At 46.7% G+C, this 23008-nt stretch overlaps 1 protein-coding gene across 4 annotated transcripts in view; it reads right to left on the bottom strand.

The window, feature by feature from the left end:
- Window positions 1-23008, bottom strand: part of TPX2 (TPX2 microtubule nucleation factor) — a 32443-nt gene that overhangs the window by 1277 nt on the left and 8158 nt on the right. For all 4 annotated transcript variants that reach the window (XM_088673502.1, XM_035124034.3, XM_035124036.3 and 1 more), the window contains exons 2-15: window positions 20655-20795; window positions 17507-17644; window positions 16269-16395; window positions 15086-15208; window positions 13884-14014; window positions 11133-11290; window positions 10218-10389; window positions 9105-9243; window positions 6776-6995; window positions 5212-5313; window positions 4673-4849; window positions 2720-2866; window positions 1670-1781; window positions 123-289 (exon numbers count right to left, since the gene is read on the bottom strand). In XM_088673502.1, coding sequence (XP_088529628.1) covers window positions 123-289; window positions 1670-1781; window positions 2720-2866; window positions 4673-4849; window positions 5212-5313; window positions 6776-6995; window positions 9105-9243; window positions 10218-10389; window positions 11133-11290; window positions 13884-14014; window positions 15086-15208; window positions 16269-16395; window positions 17507-17644; window positions 20655-20751 — 2010 coding nt within the window. In that variant the 5' untranslated portion in view covers window positions 20752-20795. The remainder of the gene's footprint in view (window positions 1-122; window positions 290-1669; window positions 1782-2719; window positions 2867-4672; window positions 4850-5211; window positions 5314-6775; window positions 6996-9104; window positions 9244-10217; window positions 10390-11132; window positions 11291-13883; window positions 14015-15085; window positions 15209-16268; window positions 16396-17506; window positions 17645-20654; window positions 20796-23008) is intronic.

Genomic DNA, 23008 nt, shown 5'->3' with positions numbered 1-23008 from the left:
TATATGTTATTTTATTTACTGAGCTGCCTGCACTGCTAAGAAAAGATGGGACCCTTTGCTGAACCAGCCGCTTAGGCATCTATGATCCAGATTCATGTCCCTCAAGCCAGAGGCTCATTTACCAGCTCTCCTCTCAGCTCAGCCAACTCGGCTTTCCTCTGCTCTTCCTCATGACGTCTCGCTGTCTCCTGCAGCCGCGCTTTCTCAGCTTCAAGTTCTGCCATCCGCCTATCGAATTCCTGCCGCTCTCGGGCGCGCCGCTCTGTGGCCAGCTCAAAGCCTTTTGGAGCTATGGAACCAAAAAGGACACCTGAGTTTCTGAATGGAAGGGGAACAACTCTTTATGCAGGAAGGTGGTGCCTGTCACACAAAGCACCCCAATGGCGTGTTTGCTTTTCAAAATGGAAGAGCAGCCCTGCCGGATCAGACCAAAGGTCCATCTAATGCTAGTCCTTCATCCTATGGGATCCAACTAGAATTTCAGCTGCAAAACTGAGCTTTGCAGAACTGCTTTGAGGCTGGTTGGATCCTTTCTCTTGAAGCTTCATTTGCTAGGATGAAAGGTACAAGGCATTATGTAGACACCTGGCTCCCTGCTCAGACAGGCCCGTGGGCCATCCAGCCCAGCATCCTGTTCCCACAGGGGCCAACTAGAGGCCTGTGGGAAGCCCACATGCAGGATTCAAGCACAAGAGCCTCTCCCCTCCAGCAATACCTCTTCCAGCATTCAGAAGTATTGCAACCAAGGCTTCAGGGTGTGGGATGTAACATAGGCAGTCAAGTACAACACTTCCTGTTTGCCTAGAGTGGACACAAACAGGGGGATGTTGATCCAGCCAGTTGAACTTCCTGTTACACCTGGTCTGCAGCATCCTCCCCCTGTATGTGACCAGGTAGGTGGGCGTGACCCTTGCAGACCCCACAATAGGTCCAGTCATGCAGCCACCTTCCTCTTTTGATGCTTCTTCTTCTCTCTGCCAGCAGTACATGGGTCATCCTTACAAGGATATAAGCCACACTGAATCTGTAACTACAAGCTAAAGCCTGCCTTCAGGGATCCAATTGTGAACTGAATGTGAATAAACTTCTTATTACCTTTAAAAGAAGCTTCTTGTGTCTTTATTACTTTTAGGAGGGATAAAAGGGGTCTTACCAGGAATATACTCCAATCTGAACAAAGCCAGATTGGATTGCTTAAGTAAAGAGATTCAAATGAATCTACCAACTAGCTTCCTGCTGTATATTGGGGAATGTCGCTCTGCTGCTGACTCACAAGCCTGAGTTAGGAAGGATAGTATTAAATCAATATATCCTCTCCTAGTAACTACAACATTCCCACAAAGGGCACTGACAATATTCTGTCACCCAAGAGCAAGCTTGCCTCTTCCTTGGAGTAGCCATAAGCCGAGCCCTTTGTCCTCAAGGAACTGAGGAATGTAGAGAAGGCTGGAAGTGGTTGCCAAGATCATGGCTCCCTGCCTTCTACTTACGCCTGATCTAACTTAGCACTCAATCAACAGCTGTCGAATGTTGCTGCCCTCACCTGTTCTTGTGGCAACTGAGATGGGACTTCCCCCTGCCCCCCAGGCACAGATGCAAGCTAACATCACACAAGGCACCACTTTGGGGTTAAGTGGCTGGGCCCAAAGGCTGCCCAAGGGAGCCTCACCTGAAAGGACTTTGCTCTCCCTCTTGGGCACAAAAGGTTCCTGGTGCACCACAGTGCTTGGCTGAGCCTTGAAAGAAGCAGCTTCCATCTGTTGTTTCATCTCTTCCTTGAGCTGTTCAGGAAGTGAGGGAAGTTGGGAGAAAAAGATTTAAGAGACCCCCCAGACATTCCTCACCAAGGCAAACAAAGTCCACAAGGCAGACTGACAAGTCAGCAAAAATAAGGTATTGTGGTCTAGTATTGTTTGGGTTGGCTAGGATTTTAAGAATTTGATCCAGTTTCTTCCCTTCTACCACGCATTATCTAGGAGCAAGTTTACAGACACTATGCACTTGCACACAAGTACAAATACACACTGCTTGTCATACACACGTGGCCCTTGAGCCATGCGACAACACACAGCTTGAAAATAACTAAAAGCAGCGGTTATAAGGGACCAGACTCTATACACCCAAGTATTCTTTAAAACAATGTACTTTAAGCAGCAAATCCCAGGGCTGAAAAGCATTCATTCAACAAGGAGGGCTTATTCCATTTAGCTACTTCTCTCCCTATAGGCCAGATGTGGCTAATTTGGGCCTTCCAGATGATGTTGGACCACAACTACCTTTATTAGCCCTGACCACTGGCCAAGCGGGCTAGAGTTTGTGGGAGTTGCAGCCCAGTAACATATGGAGGGCTCCAAGTTAACTATCCCTGTTGTAGAAGAAAGTGGGGTGGAGAGCAGAGATACAGATCTTACATTCTTCCCTGTGTGGGTGAGCAATTTTGATGCATAACAGGAAAAGCACCCCTAGTAGGATGCTTCCCCCATCTGTTTCGCATGACCCCATCCACACAAGGCCACTTTGGCCAGACAAAACACTGCAGGAAGAGGCCACTAGGATGCTCCCAGTCTAAACACCAGAATCAGCCCCCGCAAGTGCAGGGTTGTGTTGGATGCTGCCTCTGACGGCAGCCTCAGACTCTCCTCTTCCGACGATGGAAGGGAAATTGTAAAGATGGCCAGGCAGGGCCCCTGGCTCAGTCAGCTGCTCAGCCCCCTCTCACCTGCTGCTCCCACTGCTCGTGCTTCACAGCTCCTCTCATATCAACAGCCAGTTGGAAGGGCTCCAGCTTGGTGGGGCTCTTGGTCTTCTTTTCTGGAAGCTTGACGTGGTCAAAGTGGGGCAGGGGGAGTGCTTTGAACTTTGGCACCTTCCAACGAAACACAGAACAAGGCTCAGCATTGCTGGTGAGATGAAGACTTGGAACATAGTAAACACATCAAGTGGAAAAGCTCTTGGAGAAAGCTGGGAGAGGTATTGGAGGTCACCCTCCCTCACCTAATCTTTCAGGTGCATCTTCTCTCTCCTTTTAGATGGAGGCCCTTCCAGCTGCTATAGACTACAATTCCCATCTGCCCCAGCCAGCATGCCCACGGTGGCTGGGAATGACAAGAATTGTAGTCCAAAACAGCTGGAGGGCACCAAATTGGGGAAGGCTATTTAGAGATCAATAGGCCCTCCTTCTCTTCTAGTTCCCACCTGGCATCTGAGGTCAGGCAGATGGTGACTGGGGAGAGGCCCTCTTAAGTCGCTGTGACTAAATATCAGGAAGAACTTTCTGACAGTAAGTGCTGTTCAACAGTGGAATGGTCTACCCCGGGAGGTTGTGGAATCTCCTTCCTTGGAGGTTTTTAAGCAGAGGTTGGAAGACCGTCTGTCACTGCAGGGGGTTGGGCTAGATGATCCTCGGGGTCCCTCCCAACTCTATGATTCTATGATCCTCTGCTTGAAATCCTGGAAAGCTGCTGCTGGTCAGCACAGACAATACTGAGACAGATGACCCAGCCATCTGACTCCATGAGGGAGCTTCCTATACTTTGTCAGTACAGTGGTACCTCTACTTACGAATTTAATGTGTTCCGAACGCACATTCGTAAGTCAAAAAAAATTGTAAGTCGAATCCCATAGGAATGCATTGGGAGAAAAAATTCGTAAGTCGAAGCAACCCTATCTAAAAATTCGTAAGTAGAAAAAATCCTATCTAAACCGCATCCAAGATGGCGGACGGAGCTCCGTTCGTAAGTAGAGTTATTCGTAAGTAGAGGTACCACTGTACATTATATGCTCACATGGAGCTTAGATCCCACAAGGGAATCCTCGTAGAATAGCAGCAAATAAGGACTGAGATTCTTTGTACAATGTAATGGTGTAAACAAATAGTGAAGCTTACATTTGTAATGTTTTGAAAGTTTTTAAGATAATATTTTAGTTTCCTGTTAATTGTGTTGCTTTGAATGTATACTTTATATTTGACTTCCTTCTGTGGTGTTTTATTTTGGGTTGCTTTATTTCATGTTTTAATGTAGGTAGTAATCAGCTTTGAGATTTTTTGGGGGGTAAAAATATACAGCAGTCTAGAAATAGAAAGAATAATAATACAGATTGGCATTCACTTTTCTCCAAGAGCCATCTACTTCCCTACAGCTATTTTAGGCAAGTGAGCCTCCCCAATGAAGCCTGGACAACTGATGGGAACCTCTGGCCTTCCCTTCTCTGCCAAAGACACTTTTAGAAGCTTGGTCTTAAATGTGATCCGTTAGAGCAAGGGTGAGGAACCCATGGCTCTGCAGATGTTGATGGACTACAACTCCTTGATCATTGCCCATGCTGGCAGGGGCTGGCGGGAACTGTTGCTTATTAATTTATATATCACTTAATTGCCAAAGTGGCCTCTAAGCAGTTTACACAATAAAACAATTCTGTCAAAACATTAAAATATGGGAGTGGGAGTCCAACAACATCTGGAGGACAGCAGGTTGCCCACCCATGAGTTAGAGAGATAACCAGCAGATTCCTACATAGCCCAGGGAATGGCCAACATCTGCTTCCTTCTTTTGTGGCCCATTTACATTGAGAATTGCGCAAGGATCCACTTTTGCTTTTGGATAGTAGTGTCAGCAGGAGGATGGCCTCTGCCCCAACAGGAAGAGGGTGTCCCTAAATGAAAAGCACCCACCTCTTCTTTTTGCAATTCTTCAATTTTCTTCTCTTTCTGAAGAAGCCTCTCTTTGTCCCGAGAGTCAAAGGAGAAAGGGCACATCTCCACCTGCCTAGGTTCTGCAGCTTTGGGCTTAAAGGGCACCCCAAAGTATGGCACTGGCTTGGCTTTGATCACAGGCACAACTTCCTCTTCCTGTAGAGAAAAACAGCACGGGAAATGGAGCAGGGAAGGGAACAAAGGCAGCCTCCACTCCCCCACCTGACCTTGTGTGAAGAGTTGCATCTTAAGGAGACTTGGAGAGGGCAGAATGGCTGTGGAAAATCCAGGAACCAGTTCAAAAAGGGACTCTAAAAAAAATCACCCAGCCGCTAGGATATTTACCATCCAGCTGTGTCAGCTGATGGCCCAGAGCTGCCTGGTTGCAGGGAAAACACTCACTTAGAAGGGCTGAGCGGCTCATTTGAACCCTAAGCCCCATGTCAGTCCCTGGCTGGCTACAGCAGTGAAGCAACACCAGGGCCTCCAACTACCCCGCACTACAGAAAAAGAATCACCTTCACTTTCTCCTCTTTAGCCAGGAAGCCAACTCTGTTCTTCAGAGCAAATGCTGGGGACTGTGGGACTGTGGGAGGGAGCAGCTTTTTCTCAGGAACACCCTGCAGGAACAAAACAGCAAGTTGCACTACCGGCGAGTCAGGAAACATGGAGTAGTGTTAAAACAAATTCCCCTCCTACATTTTGCATTCGGACAAATCAACCTGGTGGAAACACAGCAGTGCCATCTGATGATAAGCTCTGCCCTTAAATACACAGGGCTCTGTGTGCCCTGCACAAACCCCTCATCTTTGCTCACTCAGGTCTTAACCAAGAGAGAATTCTGTTAATGTTAGAATCATTCTCAGTGGCCTCCCTGTCCCCTGGACTAATTTTATTCTGCTCGCCTTGGAAAGACGCCTCTTCCCCCTCTTGCATCCTGCCACTGCTAGCAGGTCAGAGCGCTAGGGAAACAAGGAGGGCTCCTTCCTGTATCCAGAGTGCTCTGAGCTGCTCAACCTTTCCAAGAGGTGAGCAAAAGTACTTTCCTCCCCATTGCAGTGCTGGATGGAAAGCTTCCAGCAAGAGGCAAGAAACCTTCACACACACCCTCCACGCTGCATGGATCGGGGAGACTGGATAGCTGCCTGCTCCTGCTTGTGCGAGTCTATTTGCGCCCCCCCCCCCTGCAGGCAACCCTAAGTTGGGGAGCCAACTGTGGATGCAGCCATTGGGTCCCAAAAGGTGCCTCTCCTCTATGACAGGAGCTGGTAAGCATCTGGTTAGGGATGAAGGGGAGAGTGTTTCTGATGGTCCAAATATTATTTGTTATTTATACCCCACCCATCTGGCTGGGTTTGCCCCACCACTCGGGGCGGCTTCCAATAAATACCAAAATACATTAAAATATCACAGATTAAAAACTTCCCTAAACAGGGCTGCCTTTAGTTGTTTTCTAAATGTCAGGTAGTTGTTTATCTCCTTGTGCCTCCGATGGAAGGGCGTTCCACAGGGCGGGCGCCACTACCAAGGCCCTCTGCCTGGTTCCCTGTAGCTTTGCTTCTCGCAATGAGGGAACCGCCAGAGGGCCCTCGGCGCTGGATCTGTGTCCGGGCTGAACGATGGGGGTGGAGACGCTCCTTCAGGTATACTGGACCGAGCCCGTTTAGGGCTTTAAAGGTCAGCACCAACACTTTGAATTGTGCTCGGAAACGTACTGGGAGCCAATGTAGGTCTCTTAGGCTGCTCCCAGTCACCAGTCTAGCTGCCGCATTCTGGATTAATTGCAGTTTCCAGGTCACCTTCAAAGGTAGCCCCACATATGGATGTGGGGTAAAAGTAGGCAGTGAGCCCAACACCCAAGCAAAGAAGTCAAAGGTCCATAGGTGAAAATGTATGAGCAACAAGCACTAGACTAGAACAAGAAGACTCTGAAGCCAGACAAAGGACTGATGCTCTTGGCATCAAAAAGGCAAACTGGAAGCCTGGCGGAATGCAGAGAATCAATGATAGATTCAGACCGTCTTAGTACCAACTTCAGCCCATTTTCCTTTGAGGGTGAAAAACACAAGCTGCAAAGATTACCACCACATCCTCCAGGATTTTAGTGGGACATGGCCTCGAATGGAACTGGAAGTGTTCCTCCTCCTGGTGCTTCTTCTTGCTCTCCCGTTCTTGAATGCGCTTCTCTATTTCCAAATCAAAGCCAACTGGCTTGGTGGGCTCCTTCACTGGAGGCTTCTTGGGCAAGATTGGTGTTCCCTCCAGGATCCGGGGGTTGAGTTCTTGAGCTTTGAACCTGTACCTGCCAGACAATGAAGCAAATGGTGAGACTCTAATGTGGAGTCAAAATTACTCCATGCCACGGGCTGAAGTTGCCTGAGGTTAGCCCATTCCTGTGACACGACACTTCAAAGCCATGGCCGTGTGTCTGCAATTTGACATTTCTGACTGCAGAAGCTTTGAACTAACCCACAAGCCTCCTCCTGCTGTCTGATAGGCAGATGAGCAGGCAGGGTAGTGCTCATGCCTTCTCCCACTCAGAAGGGAGGCTGACCAGCTTTAACATACCCATTCATGTGGGTGTACAAAGCTGCTCTATCCTAAGTCAAACCACAAGCCCATTGAGTCCAATATAAGATGGGGGACACCTGGCTTGTCAGTAGTACATATGAAAATGATTGAGGGGTCTTAGCAGACCACCAGCTTAACATGTGCCAACACTGTGATGCAGCAGAAAAAAACAAAAAACCTAATGCTATTCTAGGCTGCATCAGCAGAAGTACAGGGTCCAGGTCAAGGGAAGTCATAGTACTGCTCTATTCAGTCTTGGTCAGACACACCTGGAATACTATGTCCAGCTCTGGGCACTAGAATTTAAGATATTGATAAGTTGGAATGGGTGTAGAGGACGATGACCAAGATTATCAAGGGCGCTGGGTATGTTTAGCCTGGGAAAGAGGAGATTGAGAGGAAATAGGATAGCCATCTTCAAATATCTAAACGGCTATCCCATGGGAGATGGAGCAAGCTTGTTTTCTTCTGCTCTGGAGGGTAGGACTCCAATGGATTCCAATTAAAAAAAAGGAGATTCCAACTAAACATCACAAGAACTGTCTCACAGTAAAGCTGTTAAACAGTGCAACAGTCTCCCTCGGGAGGTGGTGGACTCTCCTTTGTTGGAAATTTTAAAGTTGAATACCCATCTGTCAGGGATGCTTTAGTTGAGATTCATGCATTGCAGAGGGTTTGACTAGATGACCTTTGGCGGACCCTTCAACTCCACGATTCTATGATTCTATGAGTCATGGGCTATGCTTACTTGCAACAGCTCTCCAGAGTCTCTCAAAGCTCTACTACAAGCCATACCTCGGTTTAAGTACACCTCGGTTTGAGTATTTTCAATTTAAGTACTCCGCGGACCTGTCTGGAATGGATTAATTCACTTTCCATTACTTTCAATGCGAAAGTTCGCTTCAGGTTAAGTACGCTTCAGGTTAAGTACGGACTTCTGGAACCAATTACACTCACACCTCGGGTTAAGTACGCTTCAGGTTGAGTAATCCGCAGACCCATCTGGAACAGATTAATCCACTTTCCATTACTTTCAATGGGAAAGTTCGCTTTAGGTTAAGTACGCTTCAGGTTAAGTACAGACTTTCAGAACCAATTGTGTTTGTAAACCGAGGTACCACTGTACTGGGCATCCTTAGCTGGAGAGGCTATAAATTAAACCTGGTACCTACAGGCCAAGCATGTTCTCAAGCACTAAGGCAGGCATCCCCAAACTGCGGCCCTCCAGATGTTTTGGCCTACAACTCCCATGATCCCTAGCTAACAGGACCAGTGGTCGGGGAAGATGGGAATTGTAGTCCAAAAAATCCGGAGGGCCAAAGTTTGGGGGTGCCTACACTAAGGTATGGTGCCTCTTCAACCAGAGGATTCCTTCCCAGTTTTGTAGATGACAAAATCTCAGTTGGAAGATTTGCCATGGAATAGATACAGGCAAGTGCACAAACCAGCCTCTAATCAAGGAAGCCCGGGGGGGGGGGGGCGGGTGTCCTTGCTGCAGTCTCACCCAACATGTCTCCCCAAGTATATTCATACCCTCAAGGGGCTCTGACTACTTTCCCTTACCCCCACTGGACTGCAGGACACACAAACCTGAACATATAAAAAAGTAAAAAAAAATTGTCCAGTAGCAACTTAAGAGATCAACTAAGTTTGTTCTTGGTATAAGCTTTTGTGTGCATGCACACTTCTTCAGATACACACATGTACATGAAATCCATGCAGAGAGAAGCACTCACACAATTCTGGCTCACTGGCTGGATTCTACACCAAGGACACCACCAGGAGTCGTGAACTATATTCAGTTCAGAGAGGCGTCATTTGGGCAAAGAGTTGCACTTACTGTTGAAGCTTCTCAACCTCCTCAGCCTCTAACTCAGCAGTGCTCTTGCATTTGACAGGTCTTTGGCGGGTCTTGGTTTCAAGGCGGGGAGTTTTGGGGTTGGTTACCTTGGCCTTAAGTGGCTTTGTTTGGCTTATGCCTGCAAGAACGGAGGGGAAATGACCATAAACAAAAGCACAACTTGCAAAGTTTTCTTTTAAAAAACGTAAGAGGTGCATTTAGCCAACTCTCATAATTGCAAGTATGAAATCTTATTACCTTAGAAAAAATAGGAAAGTATGGAAAGTGAGGCTAATGTTAGTCCTGATATATTCAACCCTTTGTGCCATCCACAGTTCCCATTTTACATTTTCCCAAGTTTAAGCTGTGTCCTTGCCCAACCTCTTCAAATAAAAAGAGAGAAGACAACGACACAAACCTAAATTCTGATATTAACAGAACGCACTCTAGTGGAAGTAACTGAATTTTCTTAGGAAAATTAAGCAAAAGTCTCAATTCCAACTTCAACCTCCTACCTTTGACTGTCTAGTCCCCCTAATAATAATAATAAAGCCGGGCTCAGAGCGGTCAACACCAAATATAAAACAACTGATTAAAATACAACTCAACAACAAGACTACATACATCAAAATTAAATTAAAAATTAAAAAGGCAGCCTCATATAAAAGGGAAAAAGAAATGGAAAATGGGGGGGGGGAATCAGGTTGGCTCCAGGCCAAATGCCAGGCGGAACAACTCTGTCTTACAGGCTCTGCGAAAAGAAATCAGGTCCTGCAGGGCCCTGGTCTGAGGAGACAGAGCATTCCACCAGGTCAGGGCCAGTGTTGAGAAGGCCCTGGTTCTAGTAGAGGCTAATCTGATTTCCTTCGGGCCCGGGACCTCTAAGGTATTACTGTTTATGGACCTAGAACTGCACACTTGAAAAATAGCCAATCTATCTTTACTGTGGTTCCCTACTCCTCTTGACAGGAAAGAAGAGGCACCACTGTTTAGCAGTCTCCAAGACATGAATAATTGCACCTGATTAATGTCACCAAGTTCAGAGGGACTGTGCTCACAGAGTTCTCCCCACTGTCACAAAGGGGTTCCCGGCCAAGCCACTTGCAGCCTTACCTTCCTCTGTCTTCCTGCTCCTCAGGTGGTAACGTGGCGGTGTGCGTTGCTGGAAGTTTCTAACCTGCTGGGCCATTGATACAAATTCTGTGGAAACTTCATCAAACTTCCTTTTGTTGCTTTGGGACAGGTTGAAGGGTTTCGGGACTGTCATACCCTTTGACGCTTTGGCCTGTAAGGAGACAGGGCTGGTTTGTTAGCAGAATGTTCTCAAGGCAGGATGCACCTTGGGCATCAGCTCACCAGCTGCTGGCAAAGTTTACTTGGCCTGCAAGTCTATCTCATTCTAAAGCTCTTAGTGCAGTGCAAGAAAGAACGTTTGGGAGTTTACCTGTGAACTGAATAGATGAATAATTATTCACTTCACCAGTGGGTGAAATCTGCATATACAGTATACATTTTGAAGGCCCATTCCTTTTTAAAAGAAGCAATGCAGAAGTACAAGTTTACAGATGTATTGTTCTGAAAGAGGCTGAAATTGAAGCCTCTTTAACATACCATAAGGAAAAGGCACTATAGAATGGTTAGAGAGGGTCTCATCTAAGCAGAGATTAACCCCACAAAGTAGGCTACATACATGAGAAAATGTTGTATGCTGTATTGTTTTTAACACTCGATTGGGAGCTGCCCAGAGTGGCTGGGGAAACTCAGCCAAATGGGACGAGTATAAATAATAAGTTGTTGTTGTTGTCGTCAGCTTTTGTCAAGGTAACACGAGGCAAGGCCCCAGCAAAAGACTCCAAAATAATCTGCCTCTATTCTTTTTAATTGGCACCTACTTCTTCTTGCACTATATAGAATTTATTTCTTGCAAATCTTTTCATCTGCAAATCTTTACACCCCAAGAGACACAACAGCAGGCAGTTGAAGGCTCTCTAGCCAGAAGTCTCATTGCTTGATTCTCGTTGCTCTCACCGGAGATGCTGGGTGCCTCCTCAGTGCAGCTTTGAAATCCACCTCCTTATACTCTGTGGCGGGGTGATTTTCACCATGCTGTTTAATCCTTTCATCTGTGCGGAAGTGGAAATCTACTGGCTTGGTGATATGGGTCACTATCTTCTTGGCAGTTTGTCCTGGTGGGGAGAAAGTGGGGGATAAGATTTAATAAGAAGCACCCCAATGTCCAGGACATGACAGCTTGAACAACTCAATATGATGTACTCACATTCCATCCAATCAAGATAAATGAAATATTGGGCATACTATGAAGGTTCGTTTTCTGCAGGGGATGGAGGGAATCCTCATATGGAGTCCTTGCTCCACTAGGCAGGACTATGCCAATTAAGTTGGTGCATTCATTTTCCATCCAAATCAAGATAAATGCCCACACTCGCATACATATAATCTGCTCTAGGTACCATCCATGCAATTCACATGAACCAGTGAGAGCACAGTGGGACATGGAAAGAATTTGTGAAAGCCCAGCTTGTAGAGAGTTACAGCCAAGCAGTGCGTCTACACCGTTTTCATTTAGGGAGTCGCCAAGACCTCTGCAGATTTTATGGCACAAAGGCTAACTAAAGTGATTATGAAGCTTAATCAGTCCGTAGATTTTATTGTTCATAGCCAATGGTCATCACAATGCAGTATGAGCACTTAATCACATTCCATAAGGAGAGCCCTGTTGGATCAGAGCATGGGCCCACCTAGCCCAGCTTCCTGCTCTCAAAGTGAGTATAGCCAGGTGCTCCAATGGAAAGCTCAAAAGCAGGCCCTGAGTGAAAGAAGTCTTCTCACTTGTGATTCCCAGCAGCTGGTATTCAGAGGCATGCTGCCTCTGGCAGTGGAGGTAGAAGATAGCCCTTTCAAGGTGGCTAGTCCCAAGAAATATTGGGACTTTTGAGAATTAATTCCCTTTTTGCTTTGTGTTTATAGCTAGATTGTTAGACTGAAAGGCAGGAGTGGACCATGCATTTTACAGTGGCTAGCATGGCTTAGGTGCATCTATAAATAAGCCATGACGACGATGAGAAAAGCCACCCAAGGGTGGGGGGAGTAGAGCAACTTGAGAGGCCTGTAAAGCGACTTCACTCAGTTCACAGAGAGGTTTCCCATAAGACTAGAATTTGGAAGTGTCCAATGAATCCAGCTGGAAGCAGGTTCAGGACAGATGACAAAGAAGCACTCAAAACATAACTTTTGGTGGCCCCTCCAAGCTACATCTTAAGAAGTGCTGCCAGTGGCTCACAGTGCCAGTTGCCTGCCTGGCAGACAGAGATTACCTATGTCCAGCAAGGCCTTTCAAGGCCAGGAGTAACACCTGCATTAGGAAGTGCATGACTACAGTCATGAGAAAGCTCCTAGGAATAATGTATTTCAGACCTTTGTTCTGGTATCCCAGTTGTGGGGTCCTTTCCCCAGGGGAAAGCCTTCTGTGGCAGGTGAGGAACACCCTTTTCACGCTAAGGGCCAAATACCCTTTCGGAGACCACGATAAGAGGACAAGTGGGCAGAGCAACAAACGTAAATTTCACAGGCGGCTAGTTTCTACAACACACCCTTTGTATCTTCCATTCACACAAACAGGAGTCATGAGCAGAGTTAAAAACATTCCAGCCCGGCAAAACAAACAAACAAAAAACAAACAAGCACCTGTGTGTGAAATGGGACCAGTGAGGGATCTGCCAATTCTAAGGACCACCTTCGGTCCCTGGCCTGAGGTTTGCCATCCCCTTTTTATGACACCAACAACCTTTTTATTTCCTAAGGCTATGATGTTGTGCTGTTTTTAACTTTAACTCCTCTAGTGTTTTTTTGCTGCTGGAAACTTCCTATTTTACCTGGTATAACAGTTCCAGACCGGGGTTCCGACTTGCACCCCACATTGAGGGGGCTGCTGTCATGTGACACTTCACGTCATACTGCCCGGTGTCTGAGTGGAGGGCAAAAACATATTGGGGAAGCTGAAACATCCTATACCCGGTGCTGCTGGTTCCAGATTTTATTTTATATTACAGTGGTTCCTCAGTTTACAAACAGTCCTGTTTACGAACTATTCAGTTTATGAACTCCACAGAACCGGAAGTAGTGTTCTGGTTTGTGAACTTTGCCTTGGTCTACGAATGAAAGCCGAACGGTGGAAGGGCACCGGCGGCAGGAGGCCTCATTAGGGAAAGCACGCCTCGGTTTTAAGAACAGATTTGGTTTAAGAACGGACTTCCGGAACGGATTAAGTTCGTAAACCAAGGTACCAGTGTATTGGTAAGCTGTCCTGAAAATACTTACATTGAAGGGAAAGACTGCAAGTAAGTAACTATCTTGTAATTTAATTGTAAATCATTAATTTTAAAATAAATCTTTGGTGAGTTGCAATACTAATTCAAACACTAAAGAAAAGCACACACTTTATTGGTGCAATAGATTGGCTGGGGTGGGAGGGGAGGAATATTTAAGTTACAGTGGTACCTCTGGTTGCAAACGGGATCTGTTCCGGAGCCCCGTTCGCAACATGAGCAGTACGCAACTCGTGTCAGCACTTCTGCGCATGTGCGGGTCGTGATTTGGAGCTTCTGTGCATGATGTCATTTGACGCTTCTGCGCATGCGCGAACCGCCGAACCCTGAAGTAACCTGTTCCGTTACTTCCAGGTTTGGCGCATTTGTAACTCATGCTGTATGCAACCCGCAGCATTCGTATCCAGAGGTATGACTGTACTTTCAAGCTCACCCGGTCCAGCAATGGCCACTTTGAGGGAGTCCTCGTTCTTCCTGCGCAGCTCAGCCACCTCTTGCTGCAGCTGCTGCATTTTCTCTACCTCCAGGTCCTCAGTGGACTTGCCCTTGGATGAACTCCGTTTCCTGAAAAATAAAAAGACACAGATTCCATTCAGAAAAGGGTGCAGTGTACAAGGCTGCAGCTGCCTGAAGGTCCTCAGCCTCAGGCCTAGTGCTTCTGACCCCTGCACAGCTAAGAAATTCCTTTAAATCAGAGGTGGGGAATCTGTGACCCTCCAGAGGTTGTTGGGATTCCATTTCCCATCAGCTGCAGCTGGTCTGACTGATGGTCGGGAGTGAAGGGAGCCACAGCCCAGCAACACCTGGAGGGCCACCGATTCCCTCACACTGGCTTTTAAAATAACAGGAAGAGGCAAGATTCCAAGGGAATCACATTCTGTGCCCATCACAACACCCAATGCTTGGGCAAAATCACAACACAGATCAGAGCATTGCGGAATGCTATCCCAAAGGAGCTTCAACTGGCACCTTTATTATACACCTTTAGACGTCAGGCAAAAATGATATTCCCCTTCAACCAGGCTTTGAAGTGATTAACATCTTATACCTTTTAAATGTGTTTGTGGGAGGGAAGATTATTGGTTTGTGTGATTTTTTTTGGTTCTTGTCTGTACTTCGTATTTTTATGTTGTGAACCACCCAGGTATCTATAGATGAAGGATGGTATACACATTTAATTAAAAAAAATAAAGTCCAAACATGAAGCCAACATTTTTGTACAGCTTTCCTTGCATCAATGAAGCCTGCGCTGGGCAAATTCCTGGTGGATTTCGGCTCAGTTCAGACATCTCTTAAACATCCCAAGTTTGGGGTTGTATCCAATGAAGTCATCTGGTTAGCGCACCAGTTTCCACCTGTGCAACAGCCCTTCCTCTCCTTTTGCCTGCCAAATCTGTTCTGGAAGGTTGGGTGAACCCACAGAACAGATGGGGGGCACAGGGAGAGGTTGTCCCATTGTACTGGAGGAAGTTATTGTGGACAACTTTCTTGGATAAAACTTTGTTAGATAAAACTTTCTTGGCTCTTGAAGAGGGCTTGAAATAAGATGGCACAGTGACCACTAGCCAATTCAAACACCATAGCAAGCCACTCCTTTGTGCCTCCCCTTGCTCAACCCACCAGACCTACACTTACTGTTTCTTTACAGGTGGTGGCAGCTGTTCATTGGTGGCCATGGTGGCACATCTCTTGGCATGCATTTTGGCAGCGCACTTGCGCTGAGCACTCTTCTGCCGTTCCAAGAGCTGTTTTGACACCCTACAGGGGAGGAAAAGGGAAAAGCCAGCTGACTGTAAAGGAACGGGGTGGAGTGAGATGAAGAGACACAGACTCGAAGCTTATAAGTTTCAGCTACTGCAATAATATGGAGCCATTCCAAAACTAGAGGAAAAAAGAGGGGATTAGTAGGGCATTCAAATTAGGACTCTTGCATGTTTTATATGGGATGATGCCTGCCTCTTCGGGGTACAAAAGCATCATGTGCTCTTGCACCCAGCACATAGTCTGCTTGGGGTACGGAGGCTGCAGTTGGAGGCAACAGAAGCAGTTATCCAGGAAATAGCTCCAGGTACTCCAATTTCCCCATGTTTACAACATGCAACATTTTATCCATTTGGCTTTGGGCAAGTATTGTTTTATGCAGCATTTTGAACGTGGTCTTGCTGATAACAGACTCATCTGCTGAGAAACTGAAGCATCTTTTCACAAGAAGGCATCTAATCTGTCTTCCCTCCTCAACCACTGATCCAGATCCTCCTTCCCATGATGACTTCTGACAGTTGTTGGGAGAAAATCTGCCTGGTGTCCCTCCTCAAGCTTTTAGTACTAGATCCTGGAAAGATGCACACCCACAAAAAAACACATTTGCTCATTTATGTTGAGACCATTTGTCATGTTCTCAAGGACAACCTGATTTCAGAATTAGATTACAATATAATAGCCATGTTGGAGATTCTTGGCAGCCATGAGGACTAGAAGCTTATTATTTTATGAATTCATTATACTGGCCTCTCTGAGAAGAAGCCCACTGAAGGGGCACTGTGGCAGGAAGAGTTGTGCATCAGCTTTATTCCCACATTCAGATCACTTTTCAGCTTCCCAGAACTGCAGACCCGGAAGTTAGCTTAAGAGCAACCAGAGGAGGAGGAGAGTCCTAGGCCAGCTGGAAAAGCTCAGCAGGCCATTTCTTGAGAAAACAGAGAAGCACTTGTGGGAGGATCAAGATGTTAGGCAACCATGGTCTATGTCAAAGCTTGCAAGCTGTCTCAATACCAAGTCCCAGGGGAAAGTTGACCCACTTGGAGATTAGAATTCTTACCTTCCTGGGGCCCTTGCAGGGACAGCTACCGTCTCATTTGATGTCCTGTGCCACTGTGCCATGGATCCAACCACATTTGGTGGCATCCTGTTAGCCTGTCCCATCTCATTTTCATCGGGCTTCTCAGCTATGGCAAATAAGAAACACGAGCTATATATATTCCTCAAAATTTATATGCCCTTCTTCCTCTCCAAGGGCTCAAAGCCAGCTAATAGCTTATACAACATTCACAAAAAGACCCCAATAGCTATCCATAAAAACCATACAGCGCTCCCTCCGACACCCCCAGGAAAAGCCTGCTACGGATAGGATGCTACCAACAGATTCACAGAGGCTTGAGCTTGTCATCAGCAAGTGAGGTTGTGAGGGGATGAGCTTTAAAAACTTCACAGCTTTGAACTATCAGCACAGAAGAAAAATAAATGAGCAGGAAATAGATCTTTTGCTAGCTTCAGCAGTAAACAGCTTGCTTGTGTATTTGAGGTGGAAGTTCATCTTTCCACTCTATATTTGGGACCCTGCATTATCCTTCCACAGCTCCACACCTGCTTGATGCATTCAGCATGGCCAATAAAGCACCCTCAGAGGGATATGTAAACCTTAGCTTAGTCCCACTGAGACCTGCATTAGGACTTGTGCTTTTTAATTTACTTAGAATTTATCCCGAGTCAGTGGCAAGTTAAGGAGGTAGCCTTGTTTGTAGCTAGCATAAAATATCCAGAATGGTGAAAAGCTGAGTGGACTGTGATGAATTCTGCCGGTTGACTGACAGAACCCAAAGAGTGCTCACTAATGGTTCCTCAACATCCTGGAAAAAAGTGACACATTGGGTAGTGCAATCACAGGATTCTGTCCCGAGCCTGGCATTGTTCAACATCTTTATAAAGGACTTAATTGAGGGGATGCTCATCAAATTTGCAGATGACACCAAGCTGGGAGGGGTAGCTAATGCCGCAGAAAACAGAGTCTAGATTCAAGGCAGCCTTAAAAGATTGGAGAACAGGGCCAAACTAACAAAAGGAATTTCAATAGGAACAAGTGTAAGGTTCCAACACTTAGGTGGGAACAATCAGGTGCACATTTGTGTGTCAGGCATTCAGGTCTTGGCACTGCCAGAGATAAAGAAAGCCAAGCCTCACATGATCAAGTTCACAGGCCATCACTGGACTAGGTCCATTTACCCTTCTACTACCATTGTAACTTTACAAGAACTTGCTGTCCTGAGCTGAACAACTTACTGGATTTCACCATTGGAGAGACAATGGCACGTGGAATGTTAGCCCTTGACGCTGAGGATTTCTGCAGGATGCCGGCTGAAAGTGGAGTTCTCAGAAGAATGGCTGGCGTATCTGAACTTGGAGTGCTCGGAAAAGCATCTGGAAGAACCAACAATCACCTGGTTAAATTCCATGTACCTCCCAGTGCTGCTCAGCAGGCTAATTGCCATCTCCACTGCCAGCTGTGGCTGAAGTGTCACATGACAGCAGCCCCCTCAATGTGGGGTGCAAGTCGGAACCCCGGTCTGGAACTGTTATACCAGGTAAAATAGGAAGTTTCCAGCAGCAAAAAAACACTAGAGGAGTTAAAGTTAAAAACAGCACAACATCATAGCCTTAGGAAATAAAAAGGTTGTTGGTGTCATAAAAAGGGGATGGCAAACCTCAGGCCAGGGACCGAAGGTGGTCCTTAGAATTGGCAGATCCCTCACTGGTCCCATTTCACACACAGGTGCTTGTTTGTTTTTTGTTTGTTTGTTTTGCCGGGCTGGAATGTTTTTAACTCTGCTCATGACTCCTGTTTGTGTGAATGGAAGATACAAAGGGTGTGTTGTAGAAACTAGCCGCCTGTGAAATTTACGTTTGTTGCTCTGCCCACTTGTCCTCTTATCGTGGTCTCCGAAAGGGTATTTGGCCCTTAGCGTGAAAAGGGTGTTCCTCACCTGCCACAGAAGGCTTTCCCCTGGGGAAAGGACCCCACAACTGGGATACCAGAACAAAGGTCTGAAATACATTATTCCTAGGAGCTTTCTCATGACTGTAGTCATGCACTTCCTAATGCAGGTGTTACTCCTGGCCTTGAAAGGCCTTGCTGGACATAGGTAATCTCTGTCTGCCAGGCAGGCAACTGGCACTGTGCCAGTTGCCCCTTCCTCTCCCAGTCTGAGGGCCAGGCAAACACAGAGAAGACCTCAGGTGCCCTGTTCCTTTCCCACCTTTGGGGAAAATGGAGCAAAACACAGAGCTTAGAGAAGAGAGAAGAAGTGCCAGCTAGACTCAAAAGCAGTTGCGTTTGCTAGTCCAGCTTTTGACAATAGGATAGATTAAGAATGTTGAGTCAAGGTGGGAGAAGATTAATGTTCAAAGTTATCAGATGTAGTGTGGTAGAAACTTGAGGCTACTGCTTCCCACCCCCTTTCCTAAAATTGGCTGAAAACATATTGCAGCACAACAAAGAACTTGGACCCTGCAGATCCCGTGTGCAGATCCCGTGTGTGCTGTTAGAACATACTGCAGGTTCACAGCATTTGGGAAGTGAGCGTTCAAGGAAGCAACTGCACATCTCTCAAGAGGTTTTTGGTACGTCACATCCTTCCACTACGGAGAGGAAGATGTGTGGAATCACAAACGCCACATTCAAGACAGAAGATCACACCTGGATCTCTCTGTTTTTGTAAACATAAAACAAGTGACGAGAACTCATTTACTCTCCAAAGGGTCCCTGCAGGGCTAATAATAGCTTCTGAGGCAGGACAAACTTAGGCTGGGGAGAAACAGTTAAACACCCACCCACCTTGATACCACTCTGAAAGTATTTGTAGATTCCTGTTTGGAAAAGGCTCTTGCTCACATACAGATTAATAAAGATCAGATGATGATCTCCCAGATCACATGTGGTGCTGAGAATCTCTTAAGACACAGTTCTAGTCTTCTCTTTACAGTCATACCTCGGGTTACAGCTGCTGCAGTTTGCGTCTTTTCGTGTTTCGTGCCACTCCGAACCTGGAAGTACCAGAAAGGGGTACTTCCGGGTTTCGGCGTGCGCGCATGCACAGAAGCACCGAATTGCGACCCACGCATGCCCAGACGCAGATTGCGAACGTGCCTCCCGCACGGATCATGTTCACAACCCGAGCGTCCACTGTACTTTATTCACATGAAACCTCTTTCATCCTTAATACAAACTGAACTGCATCCCAGCACTTCAATCGAAAACATGAGGGCATGAGAGTGTGGAAAAGTTTCCAAGATGAACTCAAGCAACTCCCTGATTATGTCTGTATCTGTCCAGAAATCAGTGTGCCAATACTGCTAACCCTGTTTGGCTGACAGCACTGGCAATAATCTCTGTTCTCCAAAGCTTTGTATTTCACCACCTTAAAAGAATTCAGGAGGGCCAGGCATTTTGTTTTATTTTGATCTGCTTCCAACCAAGAAGAACAAGTGTGATGCATTTAAGGGCTCTTGGAATATTAAGCCGTCCCAACTCGGGGTAGCCTACAGCATATTCTATGTTGGCCTTTCCTCTCTCTTATGATGCTTCTCTCAGCTCATATAGCCCCTAGCTGGCCCCTCTTCTCTTTCAGACAACCCTATGCATCTTTAACCATTGCCAAGTCCAACAAGGGTCTCCTCAGCAGTTGTGGGTTTCTTTGCCCAACACCTGCACATGGAAGAAAGTTGTTGACAATACAGGCAGCCCCCTTCCATGCTCCTTTTGATACATACGGCGGCAGAGAGAGTAGAGGGTGGTTTTTCTAGTGCTGTTACATCACTTCCTGTACACTGAGTATAAGACGTCTGCAGCCCTCCCACCATCCTTGACCTCTGGGCCATGCAGTCTGTGAATGATGGGGATTGGAGTCCTACAGCATCCTATACTGGCTGTAAAGGTAAAGGGACCCCTGACCATTAGGTCCAGTCATGACCGACTCTGGGGTTGCGCTGCTCATCTCACGTTATTGGACGAGGGAGCCAGCGTAAAGCTTCCAGGTCATGTGGCCAGCATGACAAAGCCGCTTCTGGTGAACCAGAGCAGCACACGGAAACGCCGTTTACCTTCCCGCTGTAGCGGTCGCTATTTATCTACTTGCACTTTGACATGCTTTCGAACTGCTAGGTTGGCAGGAGCTGGGACCGAGCAATGGGAGCTCACCCTGTCACAGGGATTCGAACAGCCGACCTTCTGATCAGCAAGCCCTAGGCTCTGTGGTTTAGCCCACAGCGCCACCTGCATCCTGGCTGTTACACCACAGTTTATGCTGCAAGTGTTTACCCAATAACAGACACCTCCTCAAGCCTGTGAAATCCCCTAGCCAAAAAAGGGACAACCCCCTGCTCACCAGGACCAGTTTTTCATCCCAGCTTGGCAGAATATGCAGATACTCACCAAACCAGGCATCAACGGCAGTTGTATCATCCTCTTTAATGTTATTAAAGTCAATGTATTCATTGGGAGCATCAAAGGAATACCGTTTCTCAGACATTTTGCTGAAGCAAAGCCTTTTTCCAGCAATCTTGGAGCAAGCCCCTGAGAATCAAGAAATATACAGTACTGTTAGCATGGCAAGTAACTTACAAATGCTATCTTATTCAGCCTCTCAAAGCTATGGACGGTCAGTCTATTTCTGCTTTTATATATTAGAAGCTACAGTCATAAGCCACCCATGTTGAAAACTAACCAACGACCCATGGTTGAACTGGGACTGCAACCTTGCAACCACCCCAGGTCTAGGTACAATGACTATCAGCTAGAGGACACTACTGTACAACCAAAAGCAATGCAAGACAGAAGACCAAGAAAGAAGGTTAAGCCTCAAAGTACTTCAACATTGCACAACAAGGAATTCGTCACTTTAAAGAAACACAGGTGCTCACCCTGACCTTCAGCCAGCGTTCAAAATTCACCAGACACATTTTGCACCTGGCTATTGGCCACTTGAGACCAAGTGAAGATGCCCAGGTGCCAGGATGGCACCTGACATCTCCACCATCTGGAGGTGCATGCTTGGGGATCCTGCAGAATTCTATCCATTATATTTTATCTGCACAATCAGAACAAACTTCAGGAACCCAAATGTTTTATTGAAAAATATGACTTTCAAGCCATCTGGCCCCGAAATGGCAACTATTGAGATTCCATTTTGGCGCCTGTAACCCTGGTTTAAGGAGCCATTTGTGCCAGTATGGTGTAGTGGTTAAGAGAGATAGACTCGTAATCTGGTGAACCGGGTTCATGTCTCCACTCCACATGCAGCTGCTGGATGACCTTGGGCTAGTCACACTCCTCTGAAGTCTCTCAGCCCCACTCACCTCACAGAGTGTTTGTTGTGGGGGAGGAAGGGAAAGGAGAATGTTAGCCGCTTTGAGACTCCTTTGGGTAGTGATAAAGCGGGATATCAAATCCAAACTCCTCCTCTTCTTCAGCAAGCCACATTCTTCAAAACCTGTTTCTACAGACTTAAAGAATCAGCCTGGTCTCACAACTGACCCAGCCATAATGTAACAAGGTGTTCCCATGCAGGGGGAGGTATGGTTGCTTCTGGCCTCACCCCCAAATTTGCAACATTTTGAGGGCCTTCCCAAAGCTTGATTGCAATGTACTGTAGTAAGATCACCCAGAGAATGATACTGCAGGAAGAGACCCAGCTTGAGTTAGAAGGAGCAAAGGGGATTATAGGTGTCAGCGGAGACAGAATCAAGGAGCCAAGAAAAGGACAGGATTTTCTAGCCTAGGAACTTGAGATGTTTTTCAAACCACACCTGGTGCAAAGCCAGCCAAGAAAGGGGCCCTGAAACTCAAGTTACTCAGATTGCTCCATAGTTGTGGCCTTGCTGCACAGATAGGCTGGTTAATGGGTTAATGTTGTGCTTGTGCAGAGCACCCTTTCTACAACTGCAACGGCAACTTCCATGTTAGGGGGCAGGGCTTCCTAGAATCATAAACCTGGTGCATATTTTTATGCAGCAACCAGTTAGGATCCTAGGTTTGCGCACATGCATTAACATCTTCAGGACAGTAGTACCTTGGGTTACAGAGGCTTCAGGTTAAAGACGCGTCGGGTTACAGACTCCGCTAATCCAGAAATAGTACCTCGGGTTAAGAACTTTGCATCAGGATGAGAACAGGAATCATGCGGTGGCGGTGCGGCAGCAGGAGGCCCCATTAGCTAAAGTGGTACCTCAGGTTAAGAACAGTTTCAGGTTAAGAATGGACCTCCGGAATGAATTAAGTTCTTAACCCGAGGTACCACTGTACATCCATCCATGCCATGTTGCCCCATCTTATTAGCAACCTTCCACAAAAGCAACTGGCTTTTGCTAAGCCAAACAGCTTCGAGCTTATCCAAAGGAAGACTTTGCATGCATGGCCTCTTCAGTCAGCTGAGGCCTAGGGCAGGATTACTGCTGGTTTATGTGCTTTTAGAAAAGCTGGCTACACTCACACGCGGGAAGGGTGCCCAGATATAAATTACAGCACCATTAGCAGGTGCCACCCTAATTTATAACCCTTGGCCCTCCCTTGCCAAGGCATGGAAAGCTGCCACATTGAAATGTAGACAAGAGGTCTCCAAGCATGGACTGGCTGAGAGACAGGCAGAAAGGGTCCTGCGAGAAGACTAAGGTGGTCTCCAAGATTAGGGAAAAGTTGGTACAAGAGATCAAAATGCCCCAGAGGAGGAAAGGATTGAGGGAAGAAAGTGACAGCCCCAAAGCAGAGTTAAGAGAGCTCCAAAGCCTGGC

Source organism: Zootoca vivipara, chromosome 7 (assembly GCF_965207765.1).
Source record: "Zootoca vivipara chromosome 7, rZooViv2.hap1.1, whole genome shotgun sequence".
Classification (NCBI taxonomy): domain Eukaryota; kingdom Metazoa; phylum Chordata; class Lepidosauria; order Squamata; family Lacertidae; genus Zootoca; species Zootoca vivipara.
Note: the sequence above shows the minus strand (reverse complement) of the source record. Positions and strands in the feature narration are given on the sequence as shown.